This window comes from Lepisma saccharinum, chromosome 5 (genome assembly GCF_977018435.1).
Source record: "Lepisma saccharinum chromosome 5, izLepSacc3.1, whole genome shotgun sequence".
NCBI classification, from domain to species: domain Eukaryota; kingdom Metazoa; phylum Arthropoda; class Insecta; order Zygentoma; family Lepismatidae; genus Lepisma; species Lepisma saccharinum.
Window position 1 is genome coordinate 67,982,228 of NC_139233.1, and position 21,436 is coordinate 68,003,663.

Consider the following 21,436-nt stretch of genomic DNA (forward strand, 5'->3'; position numbering starts at 1 on the left):
TTCCCGTGAGTGAGCGAGCAACTCTTGGCCTTGTAGCCGACAACTTCTGGTAACACCTTTCATTCAAAACGTGTTCTTTGTTCCCTGTAACACTTCATAAAAAAGCGAAACTGTTAGAGATAATCAAAGCCACATAGGCCAACTGAAGATCGTCAACCCACTTAATGATTTGTCATCCAAGCTTCAGCATAAGTTTATTTCGATCTTACGTGCATCGTCATCAAATGTGGAGCATCCATTCTTACATGATTATATTGTGCATCATAACTCCCGTTTCCCACTTCATACATTTTCCTAACTGTGCCAATGTCGTAATATTTGCCAAAAAGTGTTCCGTTGGCTGAGTGACTTCTCTCTTTTTTCCTCTCAGCAAATGTGTAGGGGAGGGGTTGTAGTTTGTGTCAGCCACGATTTTCTTGCTCCTGTGTGCACACGGGCCACGGGGTGATTACAGGCGAGGGTGGAAGTGGACCCCTCTTTCTTTCCTTTGACGTCTAAAATGGGGCAACCACTTCTGGGTCCATTTTTGAAAATGAACAAAAAACATAGGACAAGTAAAAAAAAAGTGACCCCCCTTCCCAGCTCATTCTCCACTACTGGTGTGCAATGTCAGATAATTGCAAAATTCAGGTCCTATTTTTTTTTAATGCTATTTACTGATTACTGCATAGGAAATATTGCCCGTATTATTGTCTGTTGCATAGTAAAACGTAAAGCAAGGGTAATTTCTTTCTTCTTCACACTACTGATATCAGTATTCAACAGTTGCATCATCTTAAAATGCTGAGGATTTTCTCTTCCACCACCTGTTGCTCGAACTTCCAGCCAGTCTCCTTTTTTTTTTTTAAGCTGCAGCTGGCACCTGTGTTTTGTCTAGCATCTGCAAAGCTGTATCTTGCTAATAACATCAATGACTCATCCAGGGGGAAGCAAAAAGTCATAGTTTTGAATCTCGCAAAGCTGTTTTGATTTGAAGATAACGAAATTCAATCTCCAGAAAGAAAACAAAAGTTAAAACGACTTCGTGTTCTGCAAGTGCTCAATGTAAGAATGGACGCTGAGAAGGTTTGGAAGAGCAGATGTTTGACATCGAGAATACTCCTAAATCCAACATTAAATAGTCTATTAACTTGAGAGTAAATAACAATCTCCCATTTTGATATCTGAAAATGCCCAGGTTTCATAAAGCTTGTTTTGAGTTCATTTTATGCTGATGGGCTAATCGGGACTAAATATACAGTTTAAAGTGAAATCCAATTCCAAACTCGAATGATTATCGAGTGGGACACTGTTTAATGTGTCCTAGAATACGCATTGGGTGAAAACAGATTGAAAGTTGCATGCTTCCTTTTTCAGGCTGGATTACAATGCAAGTCGAGGAAGGAGTTTGGACTGTTCCCTTGAATGGGGGAGGGACTACGAAGTTGGCTGAAACAAAGAAAACTTGAATCTTCTTACGATGTATTTAACACAGCCAAACCAGAACGAAATTTATGCCTTTTTTTTGTCTGGTGCCTAGAAAGGTTGTGTTGTTTCTCCAGAGAGATCTTATCTCACCAGTTAATCTTGTAACAGACAATGCTCAAGTAGACCCGTATAAAATCCAACATTCATTCTGTCTGATTATCTACAGACTTTTGCTGACGCCAGTGTGACTGGTGTCAAGATTCTTCGAGTTTCGCTTGCAATAAGCGAGAGATTGTTTTCCTTTCCATAAGTCTCAGTGCAAACGGGTTTCTCAAGAACTAGAATTGTAAAAATTTCCTGGAAGAGCAATGACTGTGCACAATTGAAAGAAAGTAAAATTATTTTAAATCCTTTTTGGTGAAAACGTTTTTATGTTCTATTTTCCTTCTCACAACATGCATCCTGTGAATAACAGGTTGTATAACTACCAGGATATATGGTGTTACAGTCTCCTAGGAATCTTTGTGTCAGTTTGAGCTCTGTTTAAGCTGAAAATTGGTGCAAATTCCAAAAACGACCCCTTCGAAATAACAACCCTTTTCCCGGGAACTGTGAAAGGTTGTTGTATCGAGAGTTGACTGTAACTCTTAGATGAACCTGTTCTCACTAACTTACTTGCAGTTCCACTCATTTCCCTAAAGAGTTATTGAATTTGGGCTTCAAGAAGTTACTAGCATGGTGGTGAAAACCATTGCACATTAACCCTTAACGCTGGCTGGAACATTTGTGTTTCTCAAGTATGGTCGCTAATGTCAACTGGGACACCGGTGTCCCAAGGAGTGGTGTTGGGAACACCCTGTGCACAGATAACGTTCGGAGATATAGTTTTTAAGTGTCATATGAGGCTTGAAGTATGCCAGTAATTAGTAAAGCATAATTTAATTTAGACCATATAGGGGGAGATTTCTGCAGAAAAAAATAATTACTTTTTTCTCTAAAATTAACAGTAAGTGTGCAATTCTTGGCAAAAGAATGGAACACATATCAGGCAATATGCAGGTAATTTTTTGAACTCTCACCTCCCTGCATTGCCTATGTGGGAGCCTGAAAGATTTCAAATTTCGTTAAGAAAAATAAAATTTTTAAAATTTCTTCTATTTGCTAAATGAAAATAAGTATTTTATTGATATAGGCTTGTAGCCTAGAATGTATTGAAGAAAACAAGCTATAATTTGTAACTCTAGCATTCACAGTTAGCTAAATAATAAATTTTATTGAAAATCTTGAGAATTTAGAATTTTCCGTAAATAAAAAGCACACAAATTATTTTTTCTCAAAGTATCAGCAGCAAGTGTGCAATTCTTGCCACAAAAATGGAATATGTACCTGGAAATATGAGGAAATTGTTATTACTTTCTTCTTCTATTTGTGAAGGTAAATTAGGATTTTTTGGACTATAGGGTTTTAGCCTAATCTACACTGAACAAAAGAAGGTATCATTTGTAACTCTGGCGTTTGTAGTTTCCAAGATAAAAAATATTATTCATATGTTGGCAAATTTCAAATTTCCTGCTTGAAAACGCTCCCGGCGTTAAGGCAAAATTATGAGGAACTATGAATAAGTTTATGAGACTAGACTATCTTCCTTAATGTGCACACCTAAGTAATTTCCTTAGATATAATGTTAAAAAAAGTTATATTACTTAAGCAAATTTCAAGCAAAATGATCCATTAGTTTGTATTACTGTTCATATCTAACAATTAGAAATTAGCACATGTCTATGTTGCATGCATGTATTTTGTGGTAAAATGTGAAAGTCAAAAATTTGTGCTTTTATGTAACATTTCTTTCTTTCTCAAACCAACCCCAAAATCTAGAAAATTTTGCATTATGACTGAAAACACTACATTAAAATAACCCAATGTGCTCAAATTGTTCTTGCTTTAGGAGGGGAAAAAACACAAGGTAGAAATAAGCAACCATTTAGCTTACCTGAGTTGAAGTCTCAATAGAAGTTGCCTCAACAACGAATGGAACGGAAGGCTCAGGTGTTTGAGGACTACCTATGATAATATTTGGAGAATGAGTACTTTCCCCTAGTTGTATACTAATTCTAGGATTTCTGCCTGCACCACCTTCTGAAACTGAACTAGCTTCACCCAGGTTAGCAGACATTTGCGAACCAGACTCAGACTCCGAACTAGAACTGTCAGAGAAACTGTCTCTTCTACTCTCGACATTAGTACCACCTGCTGCTGTTGTATTAGTCTTTACGGATGGTGGTGGTACATTTGTCCCACTATTACTATGTACACTTGCTGTGACAGGTTTGTTTGAATGGGAAAGGTTTGTTTTGAAGGAAACACTAACATTCGCACCACAATTACTACAACTTGCTTCCGATTCATTGCTAATACCCCCGTCACTTGCCGAGACACCTTGACTCCTATCGAGTGACCAACGGAAAGCAGAAATTCTGCGAGTGCTGCTCCTTGATGGCGGTCGCGACAACTGTTCACCACTTTGGTTGGAAGCTGACAATAAATTCTGTCCTGAACCGGATCTATCTGCTGATTGGGTGGTTGTAGTCTGCTCATCGTTTCGGCTACTTTGCTGGTTGGTTGCCTGATGGTCTGTTTGGCTCTCGGACTCTTGTTCAGCAGACGAGGACCCACCTTCAAACAGTTCTTCCTGATCATTGCTCGGAGCATTGCCATTTTCATTTCTGTTGCGCGAGAACAGAAATGCAGTACCAGCCGTGGAAGCTTGATCGCGAGTGTTGGCTGAACTTGAAGTGCCATCTCCACCGCTGGATACCTGGGAAGTTCTCCTACTAGATGCAGATCGACCTGGGAGTGTGACTTGAACTGGTTGTGTTAATGTACTGTATCCTCTGCTGGTGCTAGGTTCTGATGACCTGCATCTCTCTCTAGTGCGCAGATCCTGAGGTGACATTTCAGAATCAACATCCATTGGGTCTGTGCCACGATCGATCTGGAACAAAGTTTTTCTATTGCATTAATGTGTTACATATACATTCACGGGTACAAAACTCATAATTTGCAAATGACAATTATGTGCTAGGTCTAATTTGTTGATGTCAATGATAATTATGGTGGAACCAATATTGATGTATCGACATCGGAAAGTGCAAGTTGGAATTTGATCACTGATACTTGCTGATACTTCCTTGGAATCCAAGTGTATTGGGGAGTCTGCATATGTTTTACTATACTTTTGCGGACTCGAAATTCAGGAAGAATTACATCTAATGACATTATGAATAGTTTATAGCAAAACACTGATAAATTGATACAGTATAGTCCCAAGTGAAAACTTACAGTGTGTGTAAGAAGTATTTGTACACATAGAAATTCCTACATGGAAGAGTGGTCTTTGTGATGCTTCCCTATCAATTTCATGCAATTTGCGTGCATAGGGTTGATGTCACAACCGAATTACTGTAAACCTCTTCAGTGAATCTGATACACTGCTTTCCTTGAAGATGCATTATATATTTTTTATTATTTTTCTGCAAGAAGTACTTAACTATTTTCAATGCAACTTCGCATGATTGTAGAAACATAACAATACTATGTATTAAAATCTTTCGTTTACTTTGGTTTACTGTGGTGACCGTAGTGTAATGTACAGTTTTGTCTACTTTTTGTATCATTTTCTACGTGCATATATATTTCACATTGGCCTGTCTAGCTGCTTGTCCCCACTGTCGGTTGGGGAATACGTTCTCGGCTCCCTGGTTCGGCTCCAGGAATGCTTATTATTTCGGAATCCACTTTTCCCAATTTCATGGGTAAGGGGGAAATTTTCCTAGATATCACTTCCAGCCCACTCATGTACTAGCCTCTACCAATCTTGAGCTAAATTCCAAGTTTTTTATTTAAAAAAAGGAAGGCTAAGTTCTCCGTTGCTGACTACATGTTGCAACGTCGGACGGACGCCTGACTTCTCTTTGGCCCTAAATGCCGGTGGGCATCGTTTTGTCGCTTCTCCTGTCCAGCAATGTATAGGAAAGCCTTGATTCATTGCTTTCCGCACTTACGTCCAAGGAGGGGTCTGTTCTTTGCTGAAAGGTGGCATGTCTGTGTTGCTCACCCACGATTCACCCGTCTGCAACAGCGATCGCAACCCCCATACAAATTCACCATTTATATATCTAAATTATATGTAATATTCCGGCATTAAAACAACCCTTCAATCACAATTGTTTATCAGTATCAGTTCATTGTATATAATAGTATGTGTAGGGGTAATTAAATTTATTGATGGGAACCATGTCTTTGTTATGAGGGGTAAAAACCTTGATATTGTATGAGAGATGTAGGTGTATTTGAGTGATATTGAAGTGACATTCTTATACATGTGTGGTGCTACAGCACAATAGAGCGTGATATTTAATAACACTGTAACCGTAAGTGACATAACATCAAAATGATGGATAGGAGATGCAATCTAGATGGAAGATTAATGTTCATTGGGGTGTGTGTGTGTGTGTGTGTGTGTGTGATTGTGTGCAGGCAGCACCGGACAGGGAATAACTCTTTGGAGTCCCGGAAAGCGACAGCCCCAGGGCCACTTGCAAACTTGTTCACGGATCCAATAGTGGCCATTGGCACCCTTTAGATATTCCAAAGGAGGACATGACTCCAAAAGACGTGGCAACTCTGAAATCAAAGGTGACAGGACAAAGGACAACGATAAAGGGGAAGCCGACGGTTGGCTTAAAACTGCAAAGTAATTCAGAAGTAAGTTTCTGGAGTTGACTGTTATGGAATACAGAAGTGCATTTTCGAGTTCCTTTAAGACGGCTATCTAATAAGGAAGTACGTTATCCAGTTACCCTCAACCGTGATACCATACGGCTGCTAAAGAACAGGCTGACTATAGTCGTAGTGTTCTCACCCAGACACAACCCGAGGACCCCACTATGATCCTGTCATCCTGCATACTGACCAGTGCTGGACGGAGGACGAAACACATCACCCTGGATGCCTGGACAAGGTAGGATTGTGGCCACCACCCCCACAACAGTGCTTTAGTGTTCGATGAAAGCGCATACAACTAAGTTGGGCCCAGGGGATATTATGCAGGGAAACGTTGGCCAATGTATAAACTTTGTACAAGTGTACACATATTGTGTAGGAAGGTGTGTATAGTATATGTCTGTGTGTGTTATTAATATATGTATAAAGTCTACGTTCTTTTGCTTTCTTCCAATGCAGAGCTCGTGGGCATTGGCTGGTGACTTGATGAGGTAGACTAGCGAATTAAAAATGTTTTTTGACTCAAAATTCATAACTCATACTTAGAGGCACATATTTTTGGTAAATAAAAAAGCAAAATTTCGGTATAAAAAGGGAGTCAATTTTGGGTTCAAAAGCAGTAAATAAAATAAAATATCGGAGTTATAGCGGTGAATAATCACATAAAAAATGCTACATAAAATTACATTTTGGTTTTAAAATTGTGAATATAATCCTGAATTTGATTTAAAAACTACACTTATTCCACAGAATTAACATTTCACTTTTAATAGCCCATTTATGTAGTTATCTGAGTATTAAGTTTATTTCTGTGTTAAGGAATCAATTTTTGTTTCTCCAATATTAACAGCAGAATTAATCAATTTTCCGGGAATTGCATAACTCTCAGGATAATTCAGACCTCAGAAGGTGTCGCGTCGGTGAATAAACCCTAAATTTCGTGTTTAAGAGTTAATTTCGCTTTTTGCAGTTCATTTCGCATTATTTCGTGACAAAACATGGTCACAAAATGCATCTCACACCTTTCAAAAACATGAACAATTAACACTACAATGTGTTTTTTCAAATATGCATGCCCCTACTCATACTCTACGGGCACGTCTACAGAGCTACAGTCGCCGCCGTGCATCACAGTAGTGACCTACCAAATAAGAATTTATATGTAAAAACTTCAAATACCTTCTTCTATTCTTTAACTTGCATTATTGGGAGCTAAAAAAAGTAAATTTCAATTCTGCTGAGCCTCTTGTCATTCCTAAAGAGAAAATAGACTTAGGCTTACTGTGGTTCAACAGTCACTAACGGTTAATTCCAAGCACCAACAATTCACCATATGACTCCTCATAAGAATTTTCTAATTTATGAAATCATTACTTACTGTTGATGCCAAAGGCCGTGCATGAGAAAGGTCATGGTAGCGTTGCACCAACTGCTCATATTGTTCCACCAGGGATCGGTAACACACTGTAATCCGACGCTCCTGTTCAGGTAGAGTACCTGTTCTCAAACTTGAAATGGAAGAACTTGATGACCCTAAGGATGTACATGGGGCAGCCACTCGATCCCACTGAGACTGAATAAGAGGGCGATTGGCAATTCCAGTGATGAGTTTGTGTCCCAAAGGGTCAAAGGAAACATACCTGAAAGATATTAAAAATACAACTGTTGATTAATAATTAAAACACAGGAGTACATTAATCAAACACAGAGTGCATTAGTGGTTATTGGTATCAGTATATTTTAGGTTAGTACAGATGAAAATTTCATTCATTATCACTCTATCTATAAATGCAAACATAATTATTGTTAAAAACCACACAAAACATATAAACAGCACAATACAAAACATTTTAAAAGCTTGGACAAACTTTCAAAGTGTTTCATAATGTGCCGTTTATGTTTTGTGTGGTTTTTAGCAAGAATGTTCCCGACACGTGATGTACAGTGGCGCTGGGGTACATTGTACCCCCCAAATTTTTGAAGAGGGTACTGTACCCCCTAAATCCGTAAATTGAGTTGTACCCCCTGTACCCTCCTTGGTAATTTGACAGCTGACGCAAGGTGCTACTGTTAAAAGAACCTACTTTCAGTTCGCCCAATAAAAAAAGTGTATATTGCTTATAACTTATACACATTATCTTCCTTACCACAGAAATTCAAATCATTCTAAACGTATTCTACTACATTGTGGTTGCTACTAGTTAGTTCATTGACCTATATACTTGGAAATCTCTTTAAGATGAAAATTGTTTAAAATGCATGTGGAACAAAGGAATCAGATTTGCTACAGAAAATCACGCTGCAGATGAATGCTCCTTTGCATAAGGAGGGTACACTTTTCTAAAGAAGTGGTCGCGTCGATTCAAAGATAAGATACAAATCTTCATCAGAAGAGTATGACTGACCATTTTCTTTTGAATATTTATAAAATGGAATTTTCCAAAACAAAATACTTACACGAACAAGACTAGACACTACATACCAACTTGGGGGGTATAATGTATTCCTGTACCTCAACCATATTTTTCATAACTTTGTAAGAGAGTGTTCGGAAAACTATACTTAAACCTATATATTGAGTGATTTTGAAAATAGAGTCCCGATTAGCCTATCTGAGTATGAAGTGAATCTAGAATATGTTCTAATAACTTCAGAGTGGAAACCGAAACAAAAATAAGCACAAACAAGAACGAGAAGGACCTTGCCACACAGGAGACGAGATGATGCTGTGACAATTCTCGAGTCATCGCATCGCGATATCATTCCTAGGTGAAATGAAATTTTTCCGAGACATTTAAACAGGGTGCAATTTGCGATATTATCAGAGGAGGAAGGCAATTATTTCTACCTATGTATTAATTGCTTAAAATATAATTTTGGTATCAAATGCAACACAAACACAATGCCATTTTAAGTAAAACCTGAAAGTAAATCTGTAAGAAAATTACATTAGTCAGATGAATGCAGGTTCTATTGGTAGACTTCGGATTGGATTCACAAGGTCTGAGTGAGATGGGAATGTTTGATTTATTTATTTGGTTTATTTTACTTCACATTTCTGCCACTGTTTGCTAATTGTGAAGATGAGGATGAGTGATGATATGACGAAATTGATGAACAGGGTGATGATATGATGAAATTGATGAACAATCACATGCTCAACCTGGGACCTCTGGCATCAAAGCATGCTATGCCAACCCCTCTGCCATGGAGGCCGGCGAGGTGGGAATGCACATGCTTTTGCTTACATTAGTTTACCTTTTCACATAAACGAGAAATTGACGTCACCCTAAAACACACGCATGTATCTGCATATAATACCACTACATACGAAATGAAACCTTGGGCGGCTCTTCATATTGTCCACCAAAGATTTGAAAGAAAAAGAAAACTTTTCAGTGTATGCCTTTCCTTGCTTCCTCTGACATCTGAAGGATTTCGGTTTTGTATATGTAATGATAGTACTTTCAGTGCTTGAAGAGTGTCATTAGGTATAGCTAATTATATAACAAATAAATGCTTTATCAAATGTTTCACAAATATTTCAAAGTTAGACTTCTTACGAGTTGATTGGGAACCATCTCAACTGAGTTTTTTCTTTTTTAATACAATGTCCTACAGATCTCTGAGTAAATACCAAATACATGGCTTCTAAAAGACATTGGATGTGGTACACATCTGTCAAATTGTTTAGATATTTTTATGCGTACCTATGCAACTTTAAACTTAGTGTTCAGACGAATTGTCATTCTCATTAAGCTTGTTGCCATGCAGTGTGCGCATGCGCAGTGTGAGTCAGAGTTCAGTCGTGAGGCGACGTACGTGTGTTGTACGCCTCATCATATTTGTGTCCATTTGTGCGGAACCCTTCATTATATTTAGTGTTATTTAAATGCTTCGTGTTATTAAAGTATAAGTTAATCTACATATATGTTTCATTTGTACCAGAGTGAAACTGACGTACGCGAAACCACACACCCAGGAACTAGAAAGGTATTCAATTAGAATGAAGTGGAACTCTTTCAGTTTGATATATTCAATAATGTGGTTTCTATATCCAGTGGGTGGGAGATGATTATTCCTGGTTGGGGTGCATCAAGGTCCTGCTCACCCCCTTTAATCTCAACCTGCATTAAAATGAAAAGATGTATCTTTGTTCGCAATTTTCACATATCGAACTCCACATTTTGATTAAATTCAAATAAGCCCAGAACAAGGTACAGAGCTTTATATGTTTCAGAATTGTTACCTGGTTTTAAAATCTGTTTCTTAATAAAAACAAAGAAAAAATATTTATGCAAATTCTGCATTAAATAACAGGGACATTTGTGTGTACTCTTCTAAAATAGAATATTTCCCATGGCTTCACATTATACCTAGGTATCAAGGATGTATTTAGGGGGTCCAGGAGGTTCGGACCCCCACCCCCTCAAGGACTTACCAAGTAGTAAAAGTAAATTATCAAAATATAACTGTTTAGCATTTGTTATATAATTGATGGTCATTTCCGCTGAACTTATTGGAAGGCAAGGAATTTGGCTCATACGGCTTTGAAGGTTTCCGAAGATTTATGCACACAACTAATAATAATATCCATAAAATATTAATCAGGAACTTTACTTTTCGTTAATTGGATCTAACTCCTTGTTTGTTATTCAATAAATATTAAATTATTTTTCTACTTGACATTAAATTCCTTGCTAGGGCAGTTGTTTTTATGCAAATCTTGGTGATCTTAACTACACGTAAGCTACATAATGAAGACATGCTGTTATATCTCTATTCTTTTACTATCTTTTACCTATTCATGTAATAACAACAATACAATATTAATTAATTTACATATTTAATTAATATTTTAATTTAAATATAATTATAATTATATTTATTATTATTATTATTACAACATTTGGTTGGATCCCCCGAAATGTATTTCTAGGTGCAGTAGTATGTGTGTTTAAATACAATATGGAAGGCTGAATTTCGTACCCCCCCCCCCAATTAAAAACGTTCCTGCGCCACTGGTGATGTAAGAAGTTTTTTAATGACAAACAGTATTATTATGTATCAATAAATGATCTCCTACGGAATTCCATACATCAGCACTGACTAGGGTAGATACGCTGGATTTCTTTGAGAGTTTTACTTCCTGCTACAATGTGTGAGGTCATAAGTTCCCCATACACCAAAAAAAAAGTACCTGCATGGAGGTAAACTCTGGTAAACTCCACAGTTTTCAATGCTATGTTACTCGAAACTTCATAAACATCCACAGAGAATATTGCAGGAGATTCAATCAGCAATACACAAAACTATAAAATTTGCAACATTTTTTAAAATTTACACATGCCAATTTGCCACTTGGTCATTTAAGGGTTTATAATCACCATCAGCTTACAACTGCAACAGGAGGAGAAACCCATAACCAAAAACTTATGTCTTCCTTTTGTTGATACTGACAAGCAATTACACAGAATTGACATAAATTTATACTTTATGCACAACTGTACCTCAACCACTTAAATTCCACATTCTATGAATGTAATGCATTGTCCATTTACCTCACTTTTTCCTTCTCATTTCCTGTGAAACACTTTGTGAAAGGGTGTGGCTGGCTCCAATCCCAAAAATGCAGTTCATTGTATGTTGCAATCACTAGCATGCGGTCTGTTGGATGAAAGGCCAATGATGCGATGACTGTTTGGCTCTCGGCAGTCCAAACCTCACTTCCACCCTGAAACAATATGAACAAGTGATGAATTTTGCAATCATGTAGTCAGATGTAAAGACTCAACAGCAAAAGTACAGTGTTTGCTATTCAAACATGTTACTACTTTTTTTAATTTTTAACTTATTAGGTCATCACCACACACAATTCTTATCCATATTAACATAATGCAAGTTTTGCACTTTTCTTGCATTGTTTTAATGTCTGAAATGGATATTACTAATTTCCAATAATTGTCAATTTCATTTACATTTCTTTAACCTTTAGTGGATGAAGACTCACACACCTAGATAGATGCTGAGGACAGGACCTTTTCAAGCATTATAGCCTTGTATCTTCAATTTATCCCATAGTAACAAAAGGGAAAGAAAGGACTTTTTCAAACGGCACTTGTTAATAATCGTAACAATGGGTATATTGTTTTGCAATTCAAGTATATGTAATACCTTTAGGGGTATACTAATAAACAAAATACATTTTAAAGAGTGATGAGAAGAAATTAACTTACGTGAAGGTCCCACACACGCACTTGGCCACCTAAGCAGCCTGAAGCAAGTATCTGGTTGGAGGATGGATGAAAAGCAAGACACCAGGGAGTCCGAGGATGTCCAGACAACGTGTTCACATTTTTCCCACTTGGTAGGTCTGTCACATACACGTTATGGTCCCCGTGCGTTGAAGCAACCTTTGTCCTATTTAAATAATAATAGTCATGATAGTAAGTAAGGCACAATACTTCAAAACAATTAACTACAAGATTTAATATTTCAAATAGGGTAAGTAAAAGCATGTGCATCGGAAAAGTCTCTTATATGAAATTTAATCACTGATAGTGACCGATACTTCTCCAGAGTCCGGATCTCTCACAGAGTTCACAAAAATCGCACATGACACTTTTGTGCAGTCTGTACATCCTAAAATTATCCAAAATGCATAACTTCCTTTCCTATAGTTACAAGATTGTGGGGACTGTGTGATTTAATGGCAATGGGGAGAAATAGTCCAGTGCGAGTCTCAGCTACTGGACAGATCACAGGTGGTGGATAGTAAAACCTCCCTCAAATATGAGGGGTAGCTGCGAATAAGGGGAAACCCTAATAAGCAGTCCCGCACCGAGGCAGCAAGGCTATCAGGGTGTGGAGGATGTCCAGTGGCATGGACATACCCAGCAAATACCACAGATACCCATCGACAGCCTTGTGTCATGGCAAATGGACACCACCATAAAAGTGTTTGCCCCCACTGCCTTGTGGGCCTGGAGGGATCCAGAAAGGCTAAGGGAGTTAGAACCCTGACAGAAAACAAGGGTGTACCTGAGAAACCAGAGGTGTCAGCCCCACCACTCAGGTGTAACCAGTTAAGACAGAACCAAGCCGGACTGGAAATTAGAGATGACACGGGCTACGTATAGGGACATTGAATATTGAAACACTAACAGGAAGGACTGAAGAAATTGTGGATCTAATGGAGAAGAGGGATCAACATCTTTGGAATGAGCGAAATGAAATGGAAAGGAAGAAGAGAAATGAAATTGAGGAAAGACTGTACTGGGCAGGGACTGAAGAGGGCAGATGAAGTGGGGTTGAATTTGTCTCACTAATCCATACAATACTTTCCTGTTCCCATCTGCATCATCTTCTAGCACTTTGGCCCATTCTTCCATCCACTTTCTTCTTTCCACTGCCTCTCTAGTTCTTTCATTCCACCATGGTGTTTCTTTCTTCTTTCTTTTCGTGCATAGACAACTCAGGCGAGTAAAGAAATGATGCGGACCATTCCACCATAAATTAGCTTCACACAACTGTGTAGGGAAAGCACCACGAGAACTTGTGTCTTCTTTAGAAGTGTTGTCCCATCTACGACACATCCATCGAATGTGCACAATTTTCTGAGTTCCATCCAACATCTGAATTTCGTAGAGACAAGAACAACCTATTCTGTGGTGTACCACTCCCGGTGGAAAGGCGGGTCTCACAAATTTAGGGGATTGTACCAAGACTAAATCATCTTCCCTATACTCTTCTTCTGGTTGCCTTCCCGGCTTCCGAGCCTTCAGAAATGGTGCTTTATCACTTCCTCTAATGTCACAGTCATATTGTCCACCAAGTTCTAGGAGTAAAAGCTAATACAGAAGGTGAAGGAAGAGTTCTTTCTTCACCTAGTCTTGAATTACGCAACAGCAGCAACAGATCTGAAATTTTTATATCAAGCTGCAAGGGCGTTAAGTGAGGATGTTGTTGAATTATCTTGTAAAGATGATCCTTGACCGTTCTGACATATCTCTGCCAACCCATTACTTGGACTGTGGTATGGGGGACTAGTCAAATGTTGTATTCTGTACTGTTGACAGAACGTCTGGAACTTAAAGACTATTAAATGCAGGTCCATTGTCAGACGTCAATGTTTTAGGTAAGCCAATTAGCGAACAAGACTGTAGTTTCCACCTTATAGTTTCAGAAGAATCGAGAGAATGTACGGGCCAAACATCCAACCAACGACTGAAAGCGTCAACAATAATTAAGAATTTACGACCAGCTAAGAAATGATCCACGTGGAGTCTTTCTCCTACAGAAGATGCACTTTTCCATTTATTGTTCGGTCCTTTCCGAACCTTAGGTTTGCAAGCCTGGCAGATATCACATTTCTGCATGAAAATAAACACATTTTTGGACATTAATGGCCACCAAAACTGTGAGGTGAGCATCTCTTTCATTGCATTTACTCCAGGATGATATTTGTGGAATAGCTGTAATATACTATCTCTAAGAGAACACAGAATTACTGGTTTGCCCATCCACAACACACAATTGGATTCATAGGAATGAAACTAGTCTTCTTTCATAAAACGGTGCCAAACCATCCTGTGTCAGTCCTAACGTTAAGTGTTGACGCCAACCATTCTTAATAAATGTAATTACTTGGTTGAGTAGAGGATTTTTACTCGTGTGTTTTGCAATTTCCTCTACTGAGATTGGTCCTCTTCTCTCGTCTACTTGACAACATTGAACAGCATCAATATCAACTGAAGTCTCCCCTGGTAATGCTAATCTACTTAACATATCCGCTACTGGAACTTGAGAGGAGGATATGATGATGTACTTGAATGCTGACAACAATTGAGACCAACGAACAAGTCTATTCGACATATGATTTGACACAGCTTTGTCTGGAGAAAATATGTATTTTATTGCAGTGGCATCAGATATTATGTCAAACTTCTGACCTAGTAGAAATTTATAAAACTTCTTGATACCAAATACCATACTCATTGCCTTGCGTTCAACTTGAGCATATTTCTTCTCTGTTTCATTAAAGATATAAGACGCACATGCAATAGTATGCAGTTTACCATTAACTCAATGGCATAGATGAGCTCCACATCCATATGGTGATCCATCGCATATAAGAACAATCTCTTTATTAGAATCAAATGAGATGATTGGTTCAATCTTCTTTATTTCCGAAATTATATTGTGGAATTCATCAGAACAATCCTTTGACCACTTAAATGTGACATTCTTCTTCAACAAATTAGTAATGTTACATAATTTGGAGGCTAGGTTTGGAATAAATCTTCGATGAAAATTTACCATACCCATAAATGATCTAACTTGGGTCACATCTTTTGGTCCTGGACAGCATACTAAAGCTTCTATGTTCTTAGGAGAGGGACTGATTCCTTTATCACTTATTAAATATCCCAAATATTCAACATGTTGAGGAAGAAAGGTACATTTCTCCAAATTAGCTTTCACATTGTGTGCTTGTAGTCTGGAGAGCACTACACAAGTTCTCGTAACATTCATTCTTCGTTCTTCCACCAGTTATGACATCGTCAAAGTAGAAAGCATCTCCTGGTGTTTCTCCAAGGATCTTTGCCAATGTCATTTGAAAAATATCTCCACTTATAGATATTCCAAAGCATAACCTTTTGATTCTATATAAACCAATATGTGTGTTGACAATTGTAAGCTTCTGTGCTGCGTCTGATAACAGTAACTGAAGATAAGCCACCTTCAAATCAGGAACTGAAAAATGTACATCCGACAAGTTTAATAAAAACGTCATCAGGTGTGCTGCAATTAAACTTTACATTCTGTCATTTTATTACTAGTAGAGGAGAAGTCAACACATAATCTCAGCGAACCATCCTTCTTCATTACTGTAACTAGTGGTGAAGCCCAATCCAAGTAAGCAATTGGTTCCCACAATCCTGACTTAACTAATTCACCAATCTCAGCTTCGATTTTGGAACGTAAACCATATGGAATATCGTAAGCTTTTCTGAAGACAGGAACAGCTCCTGGTTTCAATGGAATGTCCACTTTGAATGGTGTTATAGGCTTGGACATATCTCCGTCAAATACTGCACTAAAATCTTGTTTGATTTGTATGCAAATTCATCTGGCTTATTTAACTGTGTAGAGTTCTCTTATAACTCTGATAACTACTGATTAATTGATTTATCCACAAAGGATTAATTACATTCAACCACGATCATCCGATTAAAGGATTTGTTAGTTTTTCTGAACAAATGATAGTCAGTAGAGGGTAAGTGTTGCCACCATACTCGACATCTAGGAATGCTTGGCCGCAAAAACACATTATTGCCTACAACTTTAATCACGATATTAGTAGTCTGAATAGGTATATTTGGAAAACATTTGTTATACAAATCTGAATTAAAAAGCTTAACAGCAAATCCTGTATCCACTTCACATTGTATAATACAGTCATTAATGTTCAAATTTACCAAATAAGGCTTTGCTGTAACTACATGTATAGTGTTAGAAGATGAGTTACAATTGTTAGGACTAAGCCTAACCAGATATAAATGATATAACGATAAGACATCTAGGTTATTTTGAATTTTGTCTAATAACGAGTTATCATTGCAAGTATTATCCTTTTTGTAATGGTTGAGACTTATTCACCGCAGAATCTTTGAATCGCTGTTTCTTCCTACAACGTTGATGCCAGTGACCTTTTATCCCACAATATGTTCACATAGAATTCTTTGCCGGACATGAACCTATTCCATGACTCCTGTACATTTAGTACAAGGGTGAAACTGTTTCCTATAATCCAGCGAAGAGTAAGAGTGCACTTTAGATGAAGAACTTGCCCCGCCAGATTGATTCTCAAATGAAACTGTAGTCGGATTATTGCTTGTCACATTGCATTTATGTATCCCGACTGTCCTGCTAACATAAGAAACATCTTTCGTAATTTCATTGTGGACAAACATTCTAACTTATTTTTCTAATGTTTCCATTTGCACAACAATATCCTGACTTTTACTAAACGTCAAACAAGCGTCAGATAATAACTTCTTTCTAGTAGCCTCGGAACGAATTCCCACTATCAACTGTTCAAGGCTTCTTCTAAATATTGCTCGTACATACATTTTAGAGCCTGTTGTTGAAGTCTAACCATGAAACCTGCAACTGATAAAAACACTAAGTTGCTGACCAAGGCAGTTTATTAAGATAAAAACACTTAACAGGTAACGTTTCAACCCTGTATCAGAAATCATCTCTCTTTTTCTTTTTCTTGGTATAAGAAGTATGGGCGATGACACAGAGAAGATATGCAAAGTGCTGAGGAAAGTGGGTATAAGAACTTACAGGAAGGGAGGACACACTATTTTAAGTATAGCCAGCAACAAGAAGGAAGAAAAGAGAGGAAGAAGAGGAAGGGCTTATCTACGAGGTGAAGTGCAGAGGATGTGAAAGTGTATATATAGGGGAAACGAAGAAGAGACTTAAAGACAGGTTAAAGCAACACATGGATGATGTGAGATTGAAGAGAGAGAGAGGAATGCCATATTCAAACACACTAGAGAAACAGGACATGAAGTTGAATGGGATTCGGCTAGGCGAATAGGAAAAGAGAAGAGAGAACTAGTGAGAAAATGGAAGGAGGCCAAAGAAATAGAAAAGAAAGGAGAAGACATCATGAATTGGAATGGAGGACTCAAGATAAACAAGGAATGGAAGAGTGTGTTAGAGAAAGTTGAAAGGATGAAGAAAAGGAATGAAGAAAAAAGAAGTATGAACAAGGAAGAAAGAAGAGAAAAGAAAAGAAGAAGACCAGAGGAGGAGGTGTTCATCCATAACCAAAAAGGCAGGAGGGGTGGGGGAGTGGTAAGCAGGTGGTTCTAGACTCTTGCTAATCTTGACCTGTCAATAACCTGTCAGTGTAGTAGACTCATTAGTCAACAACTGTCAGGAGGTGATATGTTTAATTCCTTTGGAGAAATCTTCCTAGATAAGGACTGTCAACTTGATTTGTTGTTGTGTGGCTAGTGACCCTGCTATGTGTATGTAATCTTTCTGTGTGTAGTATATTTCATCATTTTAGTTTAGTTCTTTGTCTGAGGAAGACCCTGATACAGGGTTGAAACGTTACCTGTTAAGTGCTTTTATCTTAATAAACTGCCTTGGTCAGCAACTTAGTGTTTTTAATATGGAAACAAGGCTTAATTATATTACAACTGTAACTGATTCACCAATCTCTTGCACACATTGCCTAAACTTAAAACTTTCGACATACTTATTGGTCTTAGGCTTAAGATGAGACAATAGATTATCTTTCAGCACTAAATAAAGCTGTAACTGAACTTGCTCAGGAGCCAGCAGATTTATCTATACTTTAAAGGTGGTAGCTCCAATCACCGAAATCAATAACTGCACTTTGTGCTCCTCAGGCAACTTTTGAACAACACATAATTGTTCAAAACAAAGCAAATAATCACCAATCTCTTCAGTTTCAGACCGAAACTCAACAAATGTTATAGGATTCGACATAATGACAATTAATAGAAATTGCTACTCACATGAATATCAACAACCATTGTACCATATGGTGTAAAGGGAAATTATGTCATTCCGAATTATACCCTTACTTAAAGTAATGCAAATCCTGCAAATTAGTAAGTATACATGAATTCACCTACAACCACTTGATGGCCAATCACAGTATTCCATCCTAAACGACTGCACCATAAATGATTGACATAAAAGATTGTCCATGTGTCCATGGTAACCCACACAGATTACGAACTTGGTTACCTTCTTTATAATTTATATCTATCAGTGTATGAGAAAATATTAGAGAAAATAATAAGGGAAGTAACAGAGCTGAATATGAAAGAGGAACAGTATGGATTTAGAAGAGGCAAATCAACAGTAGACCTGATATTCACCATAAGGCAAATGCAGGAAAGGCACTACGAGTATGGAAATTATTTGATTATTGCATTCCTAGATATAGAAAAGGCATATGATAGCATGGACAGAACAAAGATTTGGAAGCGCTCTAAGAGAGAAAGGAGTCGAGGAACCACTCTGTAGAGTGCAGAGAACATACAAGGCCAACCAGAGTTGTGTGAAGACACCAGTGGGAAGAACAGAGTGGTTAAGTATAAGTAATGGACGAAAACAGGGAAGTGCTCTTTCCCCACTGCTCTTTATAATTACAATGGATGCAATTAACAAAGAGGTGGGGAAGAAGATAGGAGAGGAAGAGATGAAGGCCCTGTTGTTTGCTGATGACTAGAGGCACATATTTTTGGTAAATAAAAAAGCAAAATTTTGGTACATAAACTGAGTCAATTTCAGTTTAAAATTTCGTTGTTACAGCGGTGAAAAAGCAGAATACCTATAGAATGACATTTTGGTTTTAAAAATGTGAATATATTCCCAAATTTGATTTAAAAACTGCACTTACTACACAAAATAAAAATATATACTTTCTAATACCACATTTATGCCGTTACCAGAATATTAAGTTTATTCCTGTACAATGGGGTCCTTTTTTGCTTCTCAAATTACAGCAGAATTAATCAATTTTCCGTGAATTGCATAACTTACAGGACAATTCTGACTTTAGTGAGTGTCACATCTGTAAATAAACTCTAAATTTCGTGTTTAACAGTCTATTTTGCATTTTGCAGTTCATTTCGCATTATTTCATGACAAAACAGGGTAGAACAATGGACCTCACATCTTTCAGAAACATGAAAAATTAACATTAGAATGTGTTATTTCACATTTTGTGTTTTCGTAAAAAACGAAATCTGCATGCCTCTACTGATGACTTAATAATATGGGGAAACAGGGAAGAAGTAGTACAGACAACTTGATAGTTGGAATGAGTAAATCAGAAGAGCAGGAATGAACCAAGAATAAAAATGGACATGGAAGAGTTGAGGGTAGAGGAGAGCTTCAAATATCTAGGAAGCATAATTGAGAGAAGTGGAAGAATAAATGAGGTAAACAGAAGAGGACAAATGGGTGGAGGACTACATCAAAGTGCTTGAAGATTAATATGGAACAGGGATGTACCTATGAAATGCAAGAAGGTAATATACAGGGTGTTTCGTAAGTTCGTTTACAATGCTTGGGAGGTGATTGTAAGAGTGAAAATAAGGTGGAAAGTTCATGTAACAAAATTCCGGAAATGGCTTTGTTGCCGAGTTATTGACGTTTGAAAACATGGGAAAATGATTTTCTGAAGTGAATAATGGCAAAACGGGTGGAGAGAAGTCGTCGGTGTTGGGCGGTCCACTAAGAAATTGGGTACGCTCTTGTCAAAAAATCACACGGCAATGTTGTGCAATGTCGGCGCAAGGGATTCCCCAAAGGATGCGAACGAAGATGTTGACGGGAGTGTGATGGGTGGGTGTGCGTTCTGTGTGAGCTGGTATCGACGAAAATTGGCGTGTGTTGAATGGCACCAAAAAAAAAAGAAAATTTCCTGAGCGAAGGGCACCATGACGTAAAAACGAAAAAAATGAACTGTCATAGATTGCATACCCTGAAGGGTACACAGTATGCTTAATGGAGATGTGAAGGGAACCTCATCACAGACGGTTTTCAAAGTATCCACCATGTACTTCCAAGCAGAGGCGACAACGGCGAATCAAGGATTGTCTAGTGCGACCCAACAACCCCGGCGTTTCTGCTATCGATGCTGCAGCTACATTGATATGGGCAACGAGGTCCTCGGCTGACACGACAGGTGTTTCGTAAACAAGGCGTTTCATCTCTCCCCAGAGGAAGAAATCCAGGGGCATAATATCAGGCGATCGAGGTGGCCATGGCACAGGCCCTCCCCTGCCAATCCACTGGTTGTGGAATACGGTATTGAGGAAATGGCGCACATTCCAATCGAAATGTGGGGGTGCACCGTCATGTTGAAACCAGTCTTTGTCTCAGTGCCAAGGGCACGTCATCTAGTAGCTCAGGCAAAGCCTCACTGAGAAATGCTTGATAAGTGGGTCCACATAAGCGAACAGGGAGAATGTAAGGTGCAATCAAATGGTCATGCAGTATCCCACACCACACATTCACTGCAAATCTGTGCTGATGATGTGCCACTAGCAGTGCATGTGGTTTTTTATGTTCCCACACATGACTGTTTTTACTATTGAACACACCAGTTTTCGTGAAGATAGCCTCATCAGTCCATAGTACCGTATTCTGAAAATTGGGGATAGTTTCAATTTGATGA

At 38.1% G+C, this 21,436-nt stretch overlaps 1 protein-coding gene across 2 annotated transcripts in view; it reads right to left on the reverse strand.

Moving 5' to 3' along the window:
* The window catches only part of LOC145987860 (uncharacterized), a 116,589-nt gene that overhangs the window by 79,947 nt on the left and 15,206 nt on the right, over positions 1–21,436 (reverse strand). For both annotated transcript variants that reach the window (XM_083122618.1, XM_083122617.1), the window contains exons 4-7: positions 12,429–12,612; positions 11,754–11,926; positions 7,571–7,832; positions 3,401–4,402 (exon numbers count right to left, since the gene is read on the reverse strand). In XM_083122618.1, coding sequence (XP_082978744.1) covers positions 3,401–4,402; positions 7,571–7,832; positions 11,754–11,926; positions 12,429–12,612 — 1,621 coding nt within the window. The remainder of the gene's footprint in view (positions 1–3,400; positions 4,403–7,570; positions 7,833–11,753; positions 11,927–12,428; positions 12,613–21,436) is intronic.